The sequence below is a fragment of the Sylvia atricapilla genome, chromosome 5 (genome assembly GCF_009819655.1).
Source record: "Sylvia atricapilla isolate bSylAtr1 chromosome 5, bSylAtr1.pri, whole genome shotgun sequence".
Classification (NCBI taxonomy): Eukaryota; Metazoa; Chordata; class Aves; order Passeriformes; family Sylviidae; genus Sylvia; species Sylvia atricapilla.
The window spans coordinates 26553193-26577012 of NC_089144.1; the positions used below are offsets into that span (position 1 = coordinate 26553193).

The window sequence follows — 23820 nt, forward strand, 5'->3', positions numbered from 1 at the left end:
AGTTTTAGCTGTGTACAATCAAAAGAGCAAAAAATCTTGGGAGAGACCAGCACTTTCAAAGTTGATTTTTGTTGACTACAAATGAGACATTTAATTTAATAATGTCACATAATGGCATATGAACTTGATTTTCTTAAATTATGTTTCATTTTCTTTTTTTATTTTTTAATACACTGCAGATATGGTGACATGAGGGTAACAATGGGATGTGAAATCTTCAGTATGTGGCAAAATTTAGGTAAGTGATTAAAAACATCATCAGTAACTCATAAAATGAAAAGCAATTTAGTTCTTCGCCTATTATATATACTTCCCAGTGATAGACAAGTAGTTGATATTTATGTTCAAGACATGAAGTCTTGATTCAAGTTTAGGAAAAAGTTTGTCATCTGTAGATCCCTTCTTTATAGCTAAGCTCAGCTTTCTATACCTTGATACAGTAGCTGACCCATCCCTATTTCTTCACAGAGAATTGAGAGAATGCCATCAAAGAAAATTAAGAAAGAAAATACTACTCCCTTTGGGCAGAATTATTATGCCTTAACATATACTTATGTTCTTATTTTTAGTCCTGTTGACAAATTGTTTAAGGACAAGACATGTCTTATTTCTGAAGCTCTACTGAGATCCTGGATTTGCATCAAGCCTTTGCTGAAGTCTTAGTTGCACTTGAGTTGCATAAAAATATAAAATATACAAGTCAATGACTAATGTATAAACGAGACATTGGACAACATGGAAAAAACACATGCTTGAATATAGACTTAGGAACACATTTATATTTTTAAGCAATAATTGTGCAAACTTTTTTAAATCATGAGTGTCAGAGAAATGCAGCTGAATGTTGTTTGGGAAAAATATAAAAAGTGAGTAGAAGACTTGGACACTATGTTTTTCATCTTTATATTTCAGTTTTTCAATATTCACTTCATCAGAGGGCTTATTAAAGATACAACCACCATCATAAGTGATTTCTGAGATACTCTCATTTCAGTTCTCTCAATCTTTCTGCCAGCAAGTAGTTGCAAAAAACTGGTCCTTCAGCTCAGCCTGTACTAGAGAGATATATTTAAAATAAGAAATATTTTCTTATTAATCTCTTGTTAACATCTGATAAGTAGCATATTTTGCTTATTTGCAGTATTTAGTATTGCTAACTCACTAAGGCATTCCTCTACATTACATGGATACATTATGGGTATTCCAAAACCGGTATATCAAGGATACAATCCCAGGTCCCATCTCCTTCCTGCACTTATACCTTAGTGTGCATCACCTCCCCAGTCATGTTGTTCTCTGCTTAATGGAACCTTGGGATGCAGGCAAATGATGCCTTTCAGTAAGGGGTGATTTTGTGGGACACAAATATGGAGCTTATCTGTTGATACGTCTATCTAAATGCTAGAGTATTTATTTCAACTGGTGTTACACTAGTCAGCATTTTATAATTCTTGGAGCAATAAGAGTTATCGTATCATAAGCATTGATCCTTGTACAGTCACCTTGCTTTCATAGGGATAAGCATTCTACGATATTTCCAGAAAAGGGAGTTCTTGTTTTCCTTTGCACAAACTCAGGCACTGAACACAGCAGCAAGCAGGGGTGAATGCCCACTGGAATATCCAGAGGTAGGCTGGGCATAAATTAATTCCTAGCTTGGAAAACCAATGCATCCTGATTCGTAATCCTTAATTTTGAAGATATCAGAAGTCTTGCTTGTGGAAAACTGAAGCTGAATGGTTAGTGTTTACTGTATGCCATTTCTAGCTTTTCTGACCAGAACTTGATTTTCTTTGAAGTGGAATGCAGTGAGATAATACATGTTTTATAACTGATGTTAAAGCAAGTTGTTTTGAGAACAGCTGCATCATATTTTCGTTTTCCTACAATTGAAACATATATTTCCATTTCTATACTTGCAAAACTAAAGATAGGTGAAAAGTACTTACTTTTTTTGATGAGCACAGAATATCAGACGGTTAACCATTTTGTAAACACAAGGATGTAGAGCTTAGAAACCAAGTTATTCCTGTGAAATATGAGTGGAATGCAGAGAACGTGCTGTGTCTGTCTTTGTTCTCTTGCTGGAGGATTAACTTTGGATACAACTAACCCACTGTCACTTCTGAACGTAGTATTGCATAATAAAATCTGATAAGTTATGTTGGTCTTGTATTCTTCTTTTGTCTATAGCTTTCCCTTTTTTGCCTTATAGCCCATGCTGTGATGGACATGTGATTAAAAAAAAACCCCAGGCATTTAAAATGCTATTTTTGAATTCTTCAGATAGCATTTTGTATTGCATGATAACTCATAGGACACCTAATTCACTTTCAAGTTTATGTTCATTTGCATTTTAGGGGAACACAAGCTTCACTTTATTCCAGCACTGATTGGCCCTTTCCTGGAAGTGACCTTGATCCCTCAGCCAGACCTGAGGAATGTAATGATTCCTATTTTCCATGACATGATGGATTGGGAGCAAAGGCGAAGTGGCAACTTTAAACAGGTACTTTGTGGGAAGCTGTTTTTAAAACAGGGCTGAATATCAAGCACTTCATAGAGTCCTAGTGGACTTGAACCTGGAGTTCCTTTGGTGGTTCAGGGTGGAAGAAAGTATCCACAACTCTGCCTGTTGGAGGGAGATTACAAGGGCTTTCCTTTTTTTCTCTTTGAAGTGCTAGTAATATTCTCCAGTTAATACTGTCCTGTTAGTTATGTGAGTTGAGGAATAAAATCCATGACCTGCTGAAGTGAAGAAAAAAACTTGAGCTGTTTTGGACACGGTTGTTGTGGTGGTTTTTCGCCTCTGCTTTACGGTGATACAGACTGCTGGTTAGATAGGATTCAACCAGCCTCTCTTCTGGTTACTATGGAGAAAGATCAGATGTTCTTCAGTAAAGATCCAAACATTCTTGTTGCTCAAACACTTTCTTAATGGGCTAGAAAGGAACGACCAAGAGTGCCATCTGCTCCCTCAGCTCCCACTCAGTTCTTTCAGACTGCCTCAAACCATTTTCAGTGCCCTCTGTCCTGCTGCTTCAAATTGAAGGAAAACAGAAGTATTTTAATTACCCACAGGCAATCAGAATGCTTAGGGTGGGAGTTGCATCTAAAACACAAACCAAACTACTAAAACCAGAGTAGTGCATGTAATGTAAATAGGTAGCTTTTCATTATCAATATATAAGCTTATTGTTAAAAATGACAACAGAAATTTTAGCAAGGAGTGAGAAGGTAGAAAAATAGACTTGTTTTGCTTCTCTGTCTTTACAGCTTGGTTTTAAGTGTAAATTGTAAGAGTTTTATTCTGTAAGAAAATAATGACAACAGCTTGATTTCTCCCCTAGATTTGTGATTGTTAATATATTACTGTTAAAAAGGAGGATTGAAATATAAATACACAGTGTAGCATCATCTCTATATTTTTTTGTAATCAATGCACTTAAAACCATGCATTGGAGAAATAATTAGCCATCAGATTTTCTTAACAACCATGTTTCTTTAATAACTAATATATAAGTCCAGGAAATTTGCTTTCTAATGAAATACACTGGTAGGTGAGAATGTTGGGAGAGTCTGAGCTCCCAAGGATTCTGAACAGTGCAGACATTTATGTATATTAAATTATAAAGAATGGGGTGCAGGTCAGAAAAGATTATATTTTTGCTTCAGTCTGAGAAAATAGCTTGTGCTTACAGCCTTGCAATGAGAATTCAGGCAATTTATTTGGGCTGTGTGCTTTTCCTCTGACTCCATAAATAGATAGCTGCCTTAGCAGCAGCAAATGCTACTCAGCCTGTAGTTTTAAAGTCACGTTGCTCAATTTAAATTAGCTCCCTCCCTCCAAAAAAAAAAAACCCCACCAACCAAAAAACACTAAAAAAAAAAAGAAAGCCCTACAAACCTCAGAATTATAACAGCTTCAAAGAGATGAAGCGACTTATCACATGATTGACCAATAATTCTAAAATATGCATATAGCAAAGTCCCTTACATAAAACCAGATCTTCCCTCTGTTTTCTGTAATCTCATTAAAGGAAAAAGGAGCTGTTTACACCACACTTATATGTTGCAGGTGGAAGCAAAGCTGATTGACAAACTGGACAGCCTAATGTCAGAAGGTAAAGGTGATGAAACATACCGAGAACTCTTCAACAGTATGTGAGTAATATGTTTATCTTATAATTCCTTGAGTTCAGTTGGTTGTATCAGATGCTAATGTCATTGTAGAGAAGTAATGCATGAACCAGTTGTGATGCTCTTTTTTTTGTTTGTTTGTTTTGGTTTTTTTTGTTTTGTTTCCTTAAAATCTGAAGAATAAAATGTTTCATGGTTTTGTATAGCATCTGTAAAGTCTGGCAGTACTTCTTGCATGCAGATATAATTGGAAAAGGCTAAATCTGTTATATCACAGAACATTCTCTTTCTCTACCTACTAATTTTAAAATTAGAAAAGCAGGAAATGCTTCTGAATTGCATAGGGTGCAGGTGGAGCATTTTGAAAACAAGGCATGACAATTCAACAAAAAAATATTTAATAAGTGATTTTCTATTGCTACAAACTTGTACTCCTCTCAGTAATGTCACTTGTTGATTTCTTGTTTGCTGTAAACAATTGTATTTATTCTAATAAAATCATTTATTTTATTTTTTTATCAATTACTGGTTAAGCTTTTAGTGTTTTTTAATAAATGACGTCACTTAAATCTAATAGGAAAAGCTAATGGTAATGTTGAACTCCCTAAAGCTGTGCATAAATTATTCCACTGACTGAAATAAATCATTGTCAGAGAGTACAGGTACAAAATAACTAACTAGACTCTGTCTCTGTTGTTCCTCAGAGCTCAATTCCACCAAAGTGAAAGATTTCACTTATTTCCAATGTGTTTATTTTAGTAGGAGATGTATTGTTCCTCTTCAGGATTCCAAGCTGCTATGTTTTCTTCAGTTCTACTAAACACATGATTTTTTTTCCTGTTTATATGGTTTCTTAATCATTCTTCTTCAAATATTATTTTTAGGTCTCTTGTCTTTGGTTAAAGAACAAAATTGAGGTATTGGTGTCTGAAAACAGCAAACACTTAATAATCTGTAATCATGCCAAGTTAAAAAAATAGAGTTCCTAAATATTTATCACGTATAGAAGCAAAAGTGGGTAGAGAAATTAGGCAGAATAGTATGGAACTGAATGAATAATAGCAAACAGCAGTACAGTATGCTAAAGCAGAAATTTCCTGTAATTATTCATGACATTTTCATAATCTGAGTAAAGATAGTAACATATTTTTGATAATACAGTACTATAGTATTTTAACTGTAAAATTAAGTCATTAAAGTAAAAGCTCTAATTATAAAATGAAGCCTATGTAAAATACATCAGTGTGTCTATCACTAAAAAAACTTCTATAAGAAAGCATATTGGTATCAAATACAGTTCCTAATTTTTTATGGTTTTGAGTTAAATTTCAACTGAGGAATGTTAAACATGATACAGTGAAAAATGCTGAGAGCCTTTTATAAATCTAAATGCCAAAAACATAGTCATGGTAATTTAAATTGCAAAATGTCTCACAGCATCAGTATACTTGTGGTTTCTGTCATGGTATAACAGAAGTTAAAACAAAACTCTGGGAAATTTCAGAGTAAGTGCTTCAGTTCACTCCCAGCTAATGAAAAAGGTAATATTTATGATTAGGTTTTTTAAACTTCGATTGACTATATGCATGACCACCTCTCAAGGGGGGAGCCTGTAGAAAATACTAATCTAAAATGGAGGATGCCATATAGTTCAAGGGTATGTGAAGAAAAATTATGAAAATCAGATGGACAGTTTGGGGAGTTGACTGCAGGAGACAGGGTTGGTTAGCCTGAGATTTTGGGGTTTCTTTATTTCTTCAGTGGGTAATTTAAACTAAGTAATATTAGGGTGTCTTTACACAGTGCAAGAAAACAGACCTGTTTAGGCTGAAGTGGCAGAAATGTAGCAGGTACCCAAAAACTGAAATAGTAGTTTTGCAGCAAGCAAAACTTGGCAAACAAAACAGTGGTTTCTTTGTGTTTAAAGAAAGAAAATGTTACAATATTACCTGATCTTTCTGAAGATTAGGTGTGGTTCCTTTTGATAGCTATCACTGGGAACCACAGGGGATGCACACACCTACTTTGAATACAGCCTGGGAATTGCAGCAGGTGTGACACTTTAAGGTTTTATCATGCTGCTTATTTTGTGTGAATTGGAAAATGAATTTAAATCTCTTAACATTAACTGCCTTTTTTTTTTTCCCAGAGACAATAACTACATCTTTCCTTTGAACATCTATTTTCAAGGGTAAATTAGGAGCATCTCTGGAGATAGCTAAAATATTATGTGCTTAGAATTTGCTGCCTACAATGGAATTATCTATATCAAGTAAAAAGACAGAGAAAGCAGGAGGAGGGTGACTGCTGTTTGTTTTTAATAAATGTCTTTCTAGGGACTGGAGTGTGACCATTCACTGATTAGCTCCTGATATCATTTGAAGGAGCTGTAAAGCATGAAGTAGTGAACATTTTGTTATCATGAGAAACTAGATGTTAAAATTGCTATCCATTGTAATTATGGTTTGAGAGCTGTTCTGATCTACATTTACACTGTAATACTGCAATTGAATTCCTGAGTTAATTAGCACAGGGAAAAGAATGATTTTACTTCATTAAACAGTTGGTGGTTAAAATAAAATCCTCAGAAGCCAAGGTGTATACCCAAGTAGGTCTTTCTTCTGAATCCAATGGATGCTGCCAGTTTAGTACTTTTGAAACTGTGTTTCAGTTTGGCCTAAGACCAGCCATTTCAGATTTGGAAGTTAAATGGCCACATTGAAGCATAAAACCTGGACTTACGAGTCCTGCTAGGGGCCTGGCAATGAGGCTTCTCTTAGAAGAGATTGTAGCTGACATTCAGCTGAGCAGGCATTTATAACTGAGTTCTGCCAGTTTCTGGGTGATTTTTCGGACCATGAATCTATTATATAAAAAGTGATGGCTTTTACCTTTTCTCTGCTTTACCTTTTTTCTTCTTCAGTCATCTTAATTTCTTCTCCAAATGCATGATTGAATTCAGCACTGCCCAGTCCATTAGACTCTGTCTGGCATGAGTCTTTTGAGAGCTTTTGTGACTTATTCAGGGAACCTCTGGCTATAGTGAGGTCTTTGGACTCCAAAACAGGCATCCACATGTTTTAAGGTGCCTCTAGGATTAGCTGCCCGTGAACTAAAAGTCTGAATAATGCTGTGGTTTAGGCATATAAAATCCATTTGCTACATGATTGAGCTAGCCTGGACATTGTTCTAAGCCTGCTGTTCATCCCTGGAGAACTCTGGTCCTCTGGATCACTATTCACTTACTCTGGGCGTACCCAAGATTAAAAAATAATTAAATACACCCCCCTTTCCCCCACCAAACAAAACAAGGCAAACCATAATTGTTCAGGTGAGCTCAGGTGTTAGGTTATAGTAGCACAGATAGTTTCCCTTTGTTGTTTAACCCCCTTAGTGTTTTGTACAAGATAGCAAAGAATCTTGGCTATGCTTTGGGATCTGTAAGAGCAGGGATTCAATTCTACCTAGATTTAGATATATTGAGTAGCTTTTTCATTCTGAGTGTTCTGTGCATTGTGCTGGAAATGTAGTTGGGGGGAGAGGGAGGAATGCATCAGAAGGCAAGCCTTAAATTTTTTCAACCAATCCACATTGATGTCAGTTTGTATAAGTACTGTGAAAGTATCTCCTCAACTCATTATTAGAAATTGTCTGTTTATAATGAATGTGCCAATGCAATTTTAAAGACAATGCATAAGTCAAATGCAGATAAGAACCATCTGTTTTGAAAGAGAAGGCATGCTTCTATTGTTTTTCTAGAGCAACTATCAGTAATTATTTTGTTGAATCTAGGTTGAAATGATCCTTTTTAACATACGGCTAAAATGAAGTAAAAACAAAAAAATCCCTGCAGTAATTAAGGTTTAATAATGTGACAGCTCTACTCTTATTTCTAATTAGACACAAAAGCTTCTATTAGAAGGAACATAACAGGTTCAAAAGTGAATTAGTGTAGCCTGTGTATTCTGTATGGAAAACAGAGATGCTGGCTTAGTGCTTCAGCATTATCTGGTTAGGGATGGCCTTGTCATCTGCCTGCCAGCAATGAAAGATAGCCAGCCTCTGACTGTGAGGGAATGACATCTGACTGCCTCCTTAAGAGAAGCAGTGGGTTTGAGATTCGTATAAGGGTGCAGGATGAAGATCAGTATTTCCTCCTCAGTTCCAGCAGAGCACAGCTTCATTTAGGTCAAATTTGCTTGGAGAATTGTATCTGTGACATCCCTGAGCCTGTAAGGAGCAGAGCTGGAGTGTATAGCAAGTGCAGTTGGCATGTGGGAGTTCCTGAGCGCTGTTACAGGTTTGAAATTTGGATGTAGGAGTTTTTAGGGACGGAGCATGCTCAGGGTAGATGAAGGTCAGTGGCACTGACAGCTTTCCCACTGCAGACAAGAAGGTTCAGACATGCTATTATCAACTCTCTAAAAGCTCTAAGGATGTGGATGTGGGAATTTTCAGAGGCTTCTAAATAAACCATAACTGAGTGCATTTTCAGGGAGAGTGCTGAAATATCTCTATGGATGTGTCATCCACCTGAGCTCCTGCACCAAAGCATAAAAGTAACACAGCTCTGTAGATAAATATTTCCTTGCTCATTCTCATAGAGAAAATGTGGGGAATTCATGCCTACATGATAAATATTTGATAAACTTAAGCAAGGAAAAACAAATTCTGCCCGTAGCAGAATTATATAAAGAATAATAATAAAGAAAATTATATTAAGTATAGTTTTACTGACAGCTCCACTTACATTACCATTTTGAAATCTTTCCACTTTCAATGTGTAATCTGCATTTACATTTGCACAACTGTTTTTAATAAAATAATCTTATGACATTTTAAGCTAATGGAATTGTACATGTGCACGATAGTATGTTCTCAGACATATTAAGTGAAGAGGAGGAATCATCTTGTTAAAATCTCTCCTCTATTCTTAAGTTTCATGCATATTGAAATATTACAGAAGAGAGGAGAAAAGGAAAATCTTTCTAAAAAAGTGAAAAGGTATATTGAGCTGATGAATATTCTTTTCTAGGAACACCTTTAAATTCCACATTTTCTGGTGCATCAGCATGAAGTGAATATATAAATTTTATGGAAGAGTTGTGTTAAGTCTTTGGGATATTAATGTATTCTGAAAACTAGGTATTTAATATATTTTAACCTGATGTAGCTAATATAAAAATCGTTTGTTTTGTCAATGCTTCCTGGACTAGAATTCCACTTTTTGGTCCTTATCCTAGGTAAGACTTTGTTTGCAAATTGTGCTTCTTGGGAGGGTGTTTGTAAAAGAAAATCTATCTGTCAAAGATGTTGCTAAGGTATTAAGGTACTGGTAAAAGCAGAGAGGTTGTCATAGTAACAGTTAAAAAATAAACAGTGACATTTTTCTGGCTTGTTTTTTTTTCAGTCTGCTGAAGAAAATTGAGCGGGAAACATGGAGAGAAAGTGGCGTTTCATTAATTGCCACTGTGACTCGCCTCATGGAGAGGCTCCTGGACTACAGGTGAGTGATTATCACAATTTAGAGGTAGGGTTGTCATCTTTGAAATATTAGGAGACAAATACAGTTATCTTGCTCAAACAGTGACTGCACATGGATACATCAGATGTAAGTGCTCAGGATCTCTGACAGCAGCTGCTTAGTCAACAAGAAAATGCAACTGGCAAGATGAAAACAAACAAGTAGACTCCCCATGGTGTAAAAAATCCAGTGGCGTGCTTGAGTTTCCTGTCAGGGAATGTAGTAACTTTTGGCAGTAGGTTGGTGACTCAAGTCTGTCTGAAGACAGAGCTCAGTACTAATCACCTGACAGTTGTTTTACAAAATATGTAAAATTTTTATCGCTATGTCAATCATGCTTAGTTGTAGTGTCAGCTGGCACAGTCAGTATGTATACAAAGACATGATATCTGGGTGAACACCTCACATCTGACTGTACCACGCAATCAAAGGAGAAATAAGAGGCATGTACTCTCTTTCAGGAGTGCGAGACTAAAAGCAATTTTCCTAGTCAATTGTGAGCTCCTGTAGAGGCTTCACATTTCAGCTTAGTCCTCCTTATTGCCACCAACTGTAGCACTTTCTAGAGCTGAAGTGTAAGGTTTTCTCCCTGATTCCATAAGAACACATGGTGAGACCTAGTACTGCACTTGCTGTCATCACAGATAGTTTGAAAGGAAAGCTATTGTATCAACAAAGAGTCTGAACTCTTAATTTCAGCATGGCACTGCTATTTCTCTTCAAGGATCAGCTGGATTACAACCTCTAGGACTCCCAGTCTTTCAAAACCGTGGTATGCTCTTAGTTATGAGAGTATTTGGGGCAATTGTTTAGCTCATGTACAAGAATATTTTAATGTTATTTTAAATTTCTTTTAGTGACTGTGTGGTGATGTCTGCCTGTTATTCTTTTACTTCAGCATGGTAATACTGGCTACATTTTCCCTGTGTCATAAGAAAAAGGTCACATAGTAACGATAGAGCCAGAAAGAAAACACTGACTTTCTTGACAATTGAGGTATTCAGTGTACTACAAAAGGAGGCGTGAAATCTCTTAGCTACTTGGGTCAACTGTTCACCCAAATGCCATCATTTCAGTCAGCTTGCCAAGTCAAATATGTCTGTTTTCTGAGATGTGCTTCCTGTAAGAGGATAAACAGCATTCCTTTTGACTTTCATTACTTTCTGCTTTAGGGACTGCATGAAAATGGGAGAAGTGGATGGCAAAAAGATTGGCTGCACTGTTAGCCTTTTGGTTTGTATAACACTTTCTCTTTCCCTTTTTGATTTCGGTTGAGCATTTTCTACTGTACAGATACAGATTTAAGCACATACTTTGCTTCTTGTTGCTGCAGTTTGAGTGGAATTTGACAGAGTAATGCAACTCATAGGATCACTGATTATTTTTTCCAGGCTGAGATCGATACAGTAACAGTAGGGAATTAGGCTTGGTTCTGAAAGGTCTCCAAGACTGTTTTATTCAGTTTTAAGTCCCTTCCTACTAGATAAACTTCACCAAAGTACTTTCCAAGTTTAATTAGTCTCTGAGTTTGTAGAAACAAACATCCCTTTCCTCATCTCCCCAGCCCAACAAAACTTACATGATTTCTCTTGTTTCTTTTCTTCCCCAATAACTGATGCAAGTTGGCTCTTATAGCATATAATATGGGATATCTTATGAATACTGCAGGCTGACTGTTCTCTCCCCAGTAGGAGAGACAGAAATGCTGCTCAAGACCTCCTGTTTTCATGCTATCACCATTACCACAAACCAACAGTGCTAAACCATAGTATGAAAAAGATGTCATTTTTGTTTACAAAGATGCATTTTGATTCTAGGCCAGTTTCCACTGACAAGTTTGTTGACTTATGTTAACCTTGGAAAGTTTCCATTTTCATGGTTAATCTTTTGAAAAGCTGTATTTTTAGCCAGAGGAAAAAGAAAACAAAACAAGCTGACTTGTAATTCTGCATTTTTGACGTCAGTGAAACAATTTGGTATCACTTCTAAGTAGCAGTTATACATAAGAGAACAAAGGATTTTTTCAGTAGAAAAATAGTGCGCTAAATAGGGATGATATTTACTATGAAGCCATAAAGCAGCTGGCTTGCTGTCAGAATATCTAGCTTGATCTGAATTCTGTAAAGCACCTGGATTATTTTCATCCCTAAGGAGTTTTTGTTCTATTATTAGCAAATCATCCAAGATTTGTACAAAAAGAAAATTAACATATTTTAAAATCCCAAAACACCATATTGCTTTTTAATAGGATTTTCAGTGACTCATACGGGCTAAGGTGGTTTTCATATCCTAATTATTTTTAAAGAAATTTTTAATACTCTTGGCACTACAGAAAGACAACTAATGCTAAATGTTCTCAAATCAATTAAAAAATATTTTCTTTATAAAGTTTTTATTTTTATGTTTCCATAGTGTTCCTCCTACCTTTTTCCTTGATAATAACTCAATTTAGGAAACAGTGGTACAGAATATGAATATGGTACGTTAGGAGAAAAACTGATTAGAGTTCAAAATAGCAATTTAAATAATAGAACAGAAATTGTTAATTGCTAATTAGAAGAGTCTTCTAGCCTGAAAGGTTTTATTAACCGGAGCAGACTATCTTGAACATGGAGTATGTCTAGCAGGAGGATTTCAGCAGCATGTCCATTGTGAATGTGGCATTACTTGTGAACAGTGCAATAGGTTTATGTGCTCCTCTTCCTGTAACTTTTTCATAGCTTGTTTTAGAGCTTGTAAATAGATAAAGAATGTTTTGAACTAAGAATTTTGATATTGCAGTCCATATTTTATCCATGTAACAACTAATAGCAGTTCTATGTTGAAAAATCAAATACATGCATTTATTCCTAGCATATTATGTTTAAAGTATTTTATTTGTAACCATTATCATAAATTTATAAACTACTAAATGTAGTTTAATTACAAAATGCAATTTTATTTCAGAACTTTTACAAGACCGAACTGAACAAGGAAGAGATGTATATTCGCTATATTCATAAGCTCTATGACCTACATCTGAAAGCACAAAACTTCACAGGTAACTGAATACAAACTAGGAAAAGATATTTAGGACTGGTCTGTGGTTTGCAGTCTTTTGCAACCCTGTAAGATGTATCCTCAGTGCAGAACATACCAACCAGGCAACAGCTGAGTTTCCTTGCCTAACTGATGTCTCAAAATACTACTTTTTTCAGCCCCATGGCAGTATTATTTGCTGAGCCATGGTGAATGTAAATTACTTCTATTGATACCCGCTAGAAATAAATGTGTGATATGGTCATTTTTCACCCAAAAGGAGTAAAGTTTGGAGGAAGGTTTAATGAGTTCTTTTGGTGGTATCTGAGACTATACATTTTTTGTAATGCTCCTCACACTATCTGTTGGGTGAAGTGTTTCCACACAGCTGTGTTTCTGAACCTCATTTTTTTAGTTAAAAAGGAGAAATAAAAGATAGGAAGATGCATATCACTTACTGATGATGAGGTAGAGGCCCTAAAACCTGTGACAAGTGTTGCAATTTCATGATGTCTTTCTAAACTTCACCTACCACATTTGCAGTACTGTTGTCCAAGATTTCTCTAATTCTGTGCCAAGGTTGTTATCTTTTGCATGAAGAAATAAGAAGATATTGTGCATGGCTGTTGTTTATACAGCTTAACATGCATTTCATTTGGGGAACTACATGCCATCAATAAGTGCTGGAGAAGATAAAATCAGTATCCTTTTCAATCACACTGTCTTTGCCAGAATATTTTACTGACCTTGTAATACCTCCATCTTTTCCCTGGTGTTTGCAATTGCATATGTTCAAAATTTCTAGATTTTTTTTTCTTCTTAGAAGTGGGTTACGTGGCTGGGAGTCACTAGTAAATAGCTTACAGGTACCTGGTGTCACAGCAACATTCCTTATGCTTTTCTGCTATCCATAAGAAAGATTGTTCACTTGGAATTTCCACATTCTCTTTGCAGTTCATGGAGTTAAATGTAGACTGGATATCAGGCTGTGTTAAGGAGAGATTTTAATTTCCTCATGTGACCTGGCAATAGTGAGTCACAAGAGAATTTTTATTTTCAAGAAGTCTCTGCCATAGCTGGCGTTTGTATCAGGCTATTATTTTGGATAGTAGATCTTAGTAACTCTTTGAGCAGTGTTGAGATCCCTTTATACACTGGGTACTATTACATGTCCAGTTTGCCTCCAACTGTGACACGAACCTAAGTTTTTGAATTGTTTTGCCATCAATTCTGATTTTTAACAGTACTTTGCTCAAAATTTATTTCCAGGACTTTGTTGTATTTTCTGTGTTTTTATTATCAATCTGTGTAATTTTTGCATTCTTTGCTGTGATAGATTTCACTGCTTCCTTTTTTTGTTTGTTTGTTTTCTTTTCTTTTTCTTTTTTTTTTTAATATTTTTAAAATTTTTTGCTGTAAGAACCTAAAATAAGACTTGTCCCACACCCATAACTAGAAAACAGACTTATGTAGTCCATTGCCTTGCCTCATCAGAGACAATACAGACTTTTGGAAATCAGCTGCTCTAGAGAATTTGGGATTAGGAAAGTAAGTTTGATACTTCAGCAACGTCCTACATGTTGCAGCATTAGTTTGCTAATTGCATAGTTTCGTCCTAGGGATGAAATGGTTTTTGTCTCCTTTCCATAGTATGATTTACTGGACTGTTTCTAAAACTGTTCTGTTAAAAAAAAAAAAAAAAAAAGGTACTTTTTATATAAAACATTACTTCAAATTTTTCTTATACAGCACTCAGAGCTATAAATATACCTCTCCTGAGTCTGAATCACATAAATGCACTGATTCCTTGTGTCCCTTCAGTCACCTGAAAACTGTAATGAGACTGTCTTTTTACCTATCCACCTTAGAAATGCGTAGTGTTTTCAATATTTCCTGTTTAAATTGAATTTCCCACATCATGAATCATAATCCCTATTTATATCTTCTTAGTGCTTTGGTGCAAGTCAGTAGTTGCAGACCTCTCCCTGAGGTACCAGTATTTTATTTGTTTCTTGGCCACTGCCAGACATAGGATGCTGGGTTTGAAGGAACCTTCAAACTTTTAATCCAGTATGGTCATTCTTATTTTAGAAATCTTCTGTATAAATTTATAGTAATTTAAGAAAACTACAGGGTTATGGCAGACAAAATTTTGTTCAAGTGAGGGACATAGATGGCAAGTTTAGGAAGAAAAGGTCAAGATGAGATATTCTGAACATCTACTTATGTTCTGCTATCTTTTGCTTCCTTATGATTTTGAAGGATTTATTATCAGCTTCATGGAGTTTTAGAATTGTTATATAGATTTGCTTCATGTCTTGAGTACAAAAATGTAGCCTGAAACTATGACAAAGGTGGTTACCAGTCAAGCAGCCTGAGAGCTGCTATGTGTGATGCCAGAATTAAGGTTGTCCTTGCAACTCGAGCTGTTTTCCTTGCACGGATGTATCACAGCATAGCATCACTTTGCACCATGCTTAGCATTTTACAACACTGGGATTCAAGGCACTCTCTCCCACAAATATCTGCTGCAGTGATGCTTTTTCATCCACAGGTTCTTAGTTGGACATGTACAGGAGCACTACTGCTAGAAAAAATACTGTAGAATTTGGCTTAAGTTGCCTGCCTTACAGGAACTCATATGGCAGAGGCAGAAGTTGGATATGGTTGTCTGGGGCAAACTTAGCTTAGCACAAAAAGTACTTTAGTACTTAGTCATTGTTTTTTTGCTTTATGTACAACCCATAAAATCTGCAATAAAATAAGTCCAGTAGGGAACTTCTTTCTCCAGTGCAGTAGATCTACAGAACATGGCCCATCTTTGTACTGACTCACTCATGCAAAGTGGTCCTCTGAGTGGAAACATAAACTATGAATACTAACTTGGACATCAATAATGCAAATGCTCAGTTAGCGAAATTGAATTGTCATAGCCAGTAGTAATTCTGGTGTTTTGTAATTTGCCAAAGTCTGACTTTCCAATAATAAGATTAATTTAATATTATTTTAGTGTACTGTTTCTGAGGCATTCCTGAAATCAGAGTAAAAATAGTACCAATTTTTATATTCCTAGATAATTTCTACAGATTAATGTAAAGATTACTACACAGCTCTCTGACTAGAGACCAACAACCAGTTTGATTCCTGCCAATGTAAAAGCTAAATGAAATATTAAAAATTAAAAAGAAAAATATTGCACTTCTAAATTACTTGTTACAGCCAGCTGGTAAGGCTCAGCTACCAGGGATTTGTTTCTCTGTGGAAGGAGTGGATTCTATTAAGCACACATCTGCCTCCCTGTTTTCCTCCCTGATCTCTTTTGGACTGTGTCCACAGTCTTGTTTCTTTCCTCTTTCACTACTGATGTTCCTCATCCTCCGTCCTTTGTTCAGACAGCAGAGTCATTGACAGTTTCTCCTTAGCAGTGGGGAAGACTGGGGCTAGAGCAGGAAATGGTTATTTAGTTTGTCTTTTTTGTATTTTCAGACTCCAGGAGAATTGTCCCAGTGAGTTCACTTTAAACAGTGTGTGAAAAATTTAAGCTATTTTTGTTACAGCCATAGATAGTAACTCTGTCCAAAACCACCACTACCATCTGCCTAATACTCAAAATAGATCAATTACCCATTAAAAAGGTGCCTCTCAAGAAAAGTGTTCACATGTCTGTTTACTTTGTCTGTTTAATTTGTTTGGTGTTGGTAAGTGCCATGCTGTAATTTGTCTTGCAGAGGCTGCCTACACTCTCCTGCTGTACGACGAGCTGCTGGAGTGGTCTGACCGCCCGCTCAGGGAGTTTCTCAACTACCCCATGCAAACAGAGTGGCAGCGTAAGGAGTGTCTCCATCTGACCATCATTCAAAACTTTGATAGGGGAAAGGTACAATAGTCCTATTTTACTGAGTGGGTCTGGAAAGGGTAGTTTATTCATTTTAGGATATTAGCTCCAGGGTTGCACTCGTTTCTTGTATTGGGGGAAGTGTTTGTCCTTGCTTGATAAAGCAGTTACTTAGCGATGCAGTATGTTTCTTCTAATCCTTTAGTTGTGTCCTAGAAATCCCCCACATCTGAGAAGAATTTTCACTTGCATAGCAGTTGGCTTTGTAACTGTCAAAGCACTTGATAAAAAGTTGGTATAATTTCTTCCCGTTTTAAAGGTGATGAAAATGAGCCTTATAAAGCTAATGAAATTCATTTAGTGACAAAGGATTGTAAAGGCTATGTTTACATCTTACAAACCATATTGTATCTCTTATAAAATTAAAAAAGAATTTGTTTGGTGTTCAGTAATGACAGTTCATTGTCATTACTGCAAATGCCTATTCTGAATTAAGCAAGTGTAATTATCCTGTAGTCTAAAATTTTATATACACATAGTGTTCTGATTTGTCTCACTGACAAACAAGCAATGCATTACAATTTTGTGTAGCTATTGTAAAATCCATGTAATCCTAATAAATGTAATCAAAAAGATGTTGATCATCTTGTTTTTCAAACAATTCTCTAATTATATAGTTGAACTTAGATGGTGCAATGAACTTACATGGTACAACCTAAAAGATTAAGGAAGATATATTAAAAGTACAATCTTAAAATGTAAAAATCATATTGTGTTGAATCCGTCTCATGTAGTGGCAAAAGAGTTGTCCATCGCTCTTGGAATGACTTACATTTTGTGCATAACGCAAAAAGAATAATTAACTAAATAAATCTCTAAATGTATTTTTAATTCTTCAGAGAATTCATTGGTATTACTCAGAAGCTATCAGCATGTTCGGTTGAGAGTTTGTTCAAATATTTTCAGTAACAACAAGACTTAGTATAGATAGAACAGACCACTAATAAATCACAAATTGTCAGTTACTTCAAATTACTGAACACCTTTTATTTGCTTGCAGTGTTGGGAAAATGGCATTATCTTATGCAGGAAAATTGCAGAACAGTATGAGAGCTACTATGACTACAGAAACCTCAGCAAGATGAGGGTAATGTACTTGAATACTTTTCATCAATCAGGAATCTAAAAGCTTTTTAGTTTACGTTATAAAGTATTACTTAGAAAATTCAATTTGCTACAGAATGATCCTTAGATTTGGTTTGCAAATCTTATTTTTTACTCAGAGTTTTTTCTACAATAAAGATTATAGAAAAAGAGTGTGAGTTTTTTGAAGAAAAATGAGAAAATCCTATCTTCATAGAATGGTTTAGGTGGGAAACCTTTAAGATTATCTAGTTCCAGCCCCCCTGCTAGACACCTTCCACTAGACTAGGTTGTTTTATTTTATTATAAAATTAATGTTCTTCCAATATTTCTACCTGTACTGTATCCTTTTTGTGTGCATGCTTATGCAGAAAAATAATAATACAAATTCACTTTCATTAGTTTCCTACAGTTTGTCCAGGGAATGTGCAGTGCTTCACTAGGAGCAGCAGCATGTCTTTGCAGTTGTAATTGCAAACAAAGGCACAAGCAATGCACACCTTTACATTTTTTTATTTACTGCTTAAAAATATGGTCTGTTTAATATTACATAGTAAAAATGAGTCTTTCTTGGTACAGTCTTCTTGTTGTTTTTCATTTTAGAACTCTAAGCATTGTTTCTCATTCGTTCAGTTAGTGTATTTTAAAGATTATTGAGTCTTCTTTTCTTACCTGCTTCTGATGAATTCAATTTTATATTACAGCTTCTCTTTTAAATTTCCTGTACATGTAGGATGCTTGCTGCCAGGACTGAGTGAAGTCCCTTTAATCCAGAGCTGCTTAACAACATTATGCAAAATTCTCAACACAGAGCTGTGTGACTGGACGCTCTGTTATCTGCTTATTCCATATAGATTTTGATATGTCAATGGCAGCATTCTATAAGCAAAAGCAAACTGGCTATCATCATGTGAATAAAATAATTAGTTTATGCATGTTTAATTAATTGCACTGAATGTGTTTTGTGTTTGAAATACTCTTTTACTGTATCTGTGCCACCGATGTTAATCCAAAAAGTGAGGTGTGGGGTTTTGTCATAGCAGTATAATTAGGTAGCTGTTGATATCATGTGCATAAAAAATAGCTGTCTGCATTATCTAAAATGGGGCTAAGACTGTGTTTGGCTTTTTCCACTTTTTCCAGTATTAAAAACTTTACTGAAAATATAATCAAAATAAGAGGACTTTGGTATTAAGATCCCTTTGTGTCAGTGTTATGAGTGAAATACAAACCAGATGTATTAATCAAAATTTATGCTAATTGCTATTGTGACATTTTAAAGGAACTCATATTTGATGCTTAAATCATTGGAATCTGGTATGATTTGGACACAACTCTCTTGAATATGGAAATTAGACTTCCCTGATTTAACTGACCGCATTACTGCCATGTGTTTGGGTGATTAGCAGATTACTCGGTCATATGTTTCAAACTGTCTTTCTATTTTGTCCCTTTAATATATGGACTTCATATTTTAAAGGATTTTTTTTAATCCTTGGAAACTTTGAGATCCCTAAGAGGTATAATTACTTAATCTGATGCATTCAGAAATTTCTGGATGTCCTAGTTGTTGCTCAGAGATATATTGCAATTTCAGTACACCAGAGGTGAAAGACACTCCCTTTTGCATTTGCTTGTTGTAAAAATACACTTTCAAAAAAGACTAATTGAATTTCTTCTCAATCTCACACAGATGATGGAAGCATCTCTGTATGATAAAATTATGGATCAACAGCGTTTGGAACCAGAATTTTTCAGAGTTGGTTTCTATGGGAAAAAGTTCCCATTCTTCCTCAGGGTAAGTGAAATGAAAATAAACAAAATGGAGTAATACTGTCATTCATAATCACTTTCACTGTGTTAAAATTTGTTCACACAATATACAGGTTCTTGTCCTGAGAAATTCTTTACCCTGTTTCATGGTTAAAAGAAGGTCCTGACTAATGAAAAGACAAATGCTAGGCTTCTAGGGTCCCACAGAAACATAATATTCATGTTTATTTTGGAAACCATGCACCTACACTGTTCCACCAACCAGTGGTTCATGGTAGTTTGTTCCCTTTATCCTGTTTCTGCTGGTGGGGAAGAGAAAGGGTGCCAGAAGTAGGACCCATTGGTAGTGAGATAATCAGTGATTTAGCATTTAAGCAATTATATTCCCAAGTTCTCTTTATTTTAATGACTTGGGAGTTCCACATGCTGAATTTCATTGATCATTAATGTGCTAAAACTGACAAATAATAAACTTATTAGTCTTGATCATTAATCTGGAATTCTGAAGTTACTGAAGTGCGCTTGAAAATGTTGGTGGTGTTTACACTGTTCACCTCTTCCACAGTCTGCAGTAGTTTAGCTGCATTGACTGTCACCTGGGGAAGAGGACAGAATCCATCTTATTCATGGAGCAGCTGTAATCATAATCCAAGCTCCTCTTCCTGTGTCTAATTAAAATAAGTGATGAAGGAACCTTCTCTATGTGGTGGAGGCCTAAAATGCCCTTTTGTCTTTGCCTTAGTGGTGGGGAAAATAACAATTTCTAACTGGTAAATATAGCATGAAACTCTCCCCTTTAAAAGCAATGCTCAGAAAGAGTCTTATGGGAAGATAGTTCTTGATATTACCTAATATTCATCGGAATATAATTTATATATAAACCAATTTAAAAATATTAATCAGAAAGAATTTAACTGATGGATTAAAAGTAGGGGAAGGAGTTGCACAACAGTGCAGTACTTTAAAACCTTAGGTCTTTCAGTGCTTATGCATCTTCTTATGAATTTTTCAAGTTAAACATACACAGCACAGATTTATGCTTGCAACACTAAAGAACAGGCTTAATACATTTGATTTAAATCTTTTTATGGCAAAACAATTAGTAAATCTGGCTGTGTTTGCCGTAGAAAGAATAAAGACTAAATTTTATAATAAATCTTTCATGTTTTAATTTGTTCTTGAACAATAATACTGTTACAGTGGTTTTTGGTAGCAATTCCCATGAGAGACCCGACTCTCAGAATTCAATGCCAGGAGCATTCTTTTACTCTGTGTTGTAAAAACTGGATCATTTTCATTTTCCAGGCTGATAATTGATCAACATTTACAGCATAAGGCAAATTGAATGCCTTTATAATTTTGTTATGCAGTGTTTTTCTTCAGAATTGTATAACATCAGAACAAAGTTTCTTAGTTCCTCATGGAATTGACTTTGAACCAATTTCATTGTCCTAACTGTTTGTTGGGTTATATTTCTGTTACAAATTTTATACAGTCTGATGTATTATGTTAATTGCATACTTTGATTCACTAAGAAAAAATTCTCCCTTCAGATTTTTACTGAACTTTGAAGTGTAATTATTACATTTTTCCAGAGTTTTGAATAGACATACTTATATGATAAAATTTCCTTCCTCTAAGTAACCATTCTTTCTATATGCCTTATTTTAATTCTTACTTTTTCCCTTCTTTAAATGATGCAAAAGTTGCCTGGAAAATCTATATTTAAGAGTGTATGTTTGGATCCCAATTATGTTCATGCAACTTGCTCTTGCTTTTTGTTTTCTTATTCCACTCAGAATAAGGAATTTGTTTGCCGAGGACATGACTATGAAAGGCTGGAGGCCTTCCAGCAGCGAATGTTGAATGAGTTCCCACATGCCATTGCTATGCAACATGCTAATCAGCCAGATGAGACCATCTTTCAAGCAGAAGCACAGTGTATCCACATAATCACAAAGCCATACTTTGTACTTACATTTTCTATGCTTTACAAAAACGTAGGTACTCCTGTAGCAAATTTCGATCACATGGTGCCTCCACTGAAAGAAATGGTAGGTGAGAATTTCCCCACATTTTGTCCCAGTTCACTCTATTATAATGTTTGGAAGTTCTTTGTGTAATTTTGGTTCTATTTAAAAAGTCCTTGACATGTTATTGATATTATTTCTTTAGCTATAAATACCTATAGAACTGTCACCACTGTGATAATAGCGTAGCAGTTCAAGGTACTGTAATTCAACTTTTTACAATACAATATTATGTTAGCATGGCATGAAATTTGTGTAAGTATATATTTAAGTAAATCCCATTATGTACTATTCCATGCAAGTTGCTCTATTTCAAAAATAAAGATGAAACTTTTAACAAAACAGTACAAAGAAATCTCAAACAATCAAAAAAATCTCTCTGGTTCCTTTCCCAAACCATTAATAGTATAAAAGCGTTTCATGATGCACTCTTTTTAAAGAATTTTTCTTCTATGATGCTTCAGGAGTCAATATGCTTTGCTAATTTGAATGAAGTGGAATAGCCTTAACTCTTTACATATAGATTTGCAGATTTATGCAGTGACACCAATTCCAGAAAACCAGGAAGTCTTGCAGAGAGATGGCATTCCTGATAATATCAAGAGTTTTTACAAAGTAAATCACATCTGGCGATTCCGATATGACAGACCATTTCACAAAGGGACCAAGGACAAGGAAAATGAGTTCAAGGTAAAGTATCATGCCCTTTCCTGATCTGCAGGACCTATGGATTTGTTTGTAACATCGTCAAAAGCTGCCTTATTGAAACATCATTGCATTTGCATTATTCAGCTGAGTGCAGTACAACAAATTCTCTAGAGGAGATGGTATCTCAGGTTTGACTATTTCACTTCTTATTTTTAATAAAATAGTATTAAAAATATATGGGAGATGCAGAGTTCTTGCTGTATGTGTGACTAAGAGTGAAAAAATAAATTAGTTTTTTTGCATAGAAGGCAGAACTGGAGAGAGCAGGATAGTCTCAGAAAAGTTTCTTTGGCAGATGGGAAAACGTTGTTAAGGAGATAGTCTGGGGTATGGATAGGATTGCCTAAAGTTACCTCTCTCTAGAGCAAGGGAGAGACAGTTTTGGCTGAACTGCAGCATAATGACCTGTTCCTGTGTTACCAAGACTAAAAACTACCTCTGAACTTAAAGATTGTCTCAGGGAAAAATGATAGTTCCTTCCCTATTAGGTAAATACCTTCTGTTCCTCCTAATAAAAATGTCACAGTGAAAATTCATTTTTTGGTGTAATTTTAATTCTGACGCATTAGGAGCACATACTGATGTAGAAACTATTCTGGTAATCAGACAGACGAGTTATCCCTTAATAATTTTGTTATAAATTTAGAAGAAAGAACTGTAAGGGTAATAAATTGGCTAAATAGAGTCACTGTTTTCTTCTAATGTACCTTTGGGCTTTGTTTTGGCTGTACAGCTTATAAATATATTTTGTGTAAGCACTATCCTATGTGTTGATTTTATAAACCTCTTACACAAAGTGTTTACTAGTAGTGTATTTGAGTATCCCGTCAGCTGTGCACTCTGGAATCTCAAATAGAGCCTCTCAAAGGAGACCTGATCATGCTCTCTGATCTAAGTTCTGCTTCAGAACTCTTGTTCTTCTCAGATGGTAGATCAGAAAGGAAATATTGAAATACCAATTCAGTTGTGAGTGACTTTTGGAGATTTGGGGACAACATATAATAAAGCTTAAGGGTGAAGAGTCAGCAGAAATTACTGCTTAGTAGTAGGACGTAGAAAGTAAGGAGAAAAGCAAGTGTCATTGCCTTATGGGATAGACATTTCAGAAGGAATTTGGATGTTGGTTTTTTTTAATGTATACTCTTACTTCAGTGAAAGTGTTCATAAAGGAAACTGATAATTAAGAAAAATATAGAGTCAAATAGGGAAATTAAACTGGTTTAATGTATTTTAGAGTCTATGGGTAGAGAGAACCACACTGATCTTGGTGCAGAGTTTGCCTGGAATATCTCGTTGGTTTGAAGTCGAAAAACGTGAAGTGGTGAGTATGAGACTCATGTCAATACATACTGTGGGCTGGTTTACTTCCTTAATCATATGTTATTTGATGAACTGCTTTAAGATTTATTACATATATGTAATTTCTTTGACCAAGGTCTCAAGGTGGCTGCAACAAAATTATTTACAGAGTATCTCGGATTGTCTGATTTCTCTTGTCCTGAAAAGTACTATTGCGAACCACCCTTAGCATTCCTTTAAACAGCTGAGGAAAAAAAAATTGAGAACAAAAATAGGCAGCCAAAGGCAACATTTACTGTCAGTAAATCACTTTCTTAAAACTCAGCACCATGTAACATATAATACTTAGA

At 35.4% G+C, this 23820-nt stretch overlaps 1 protein-coding gene across 1 annotated transcript in view; it reads left to right on the top strand.

Annotated features, from left to right (window-relative positions):
* The window catches only part of DOCK4 (dedicator of cytokinesis 4), a 230641-nt gene that overhangs the window by 186450 nt on the left and 20371 nt on the right, over positions 1–23820 (top strand). The window contains 12 exon segments of the mRNA XM_066319015.1: positions 180–238; positions 2361–2509; positions 4079–4164; positions 9551–9646; positions 10837–10897; positions 12611–12704; positions 16411–16559; positions 17578–17664; positions 19354–19458; positions 21233–21374; positions 21987–22153; positions 23406–23492. Coding sequence (XP_066175112.1) covers positions 180–238; positions 2361–2509; positions 4079–4164; positions 9551–9646; positions 10837–10897; positions 12611–12704; positions 16411–16559; positions 17578–17664; positions 19354–19458; positions 21233–21374; positions 21987–22153; positions 23406–23492 — 1282 coding nt within the window.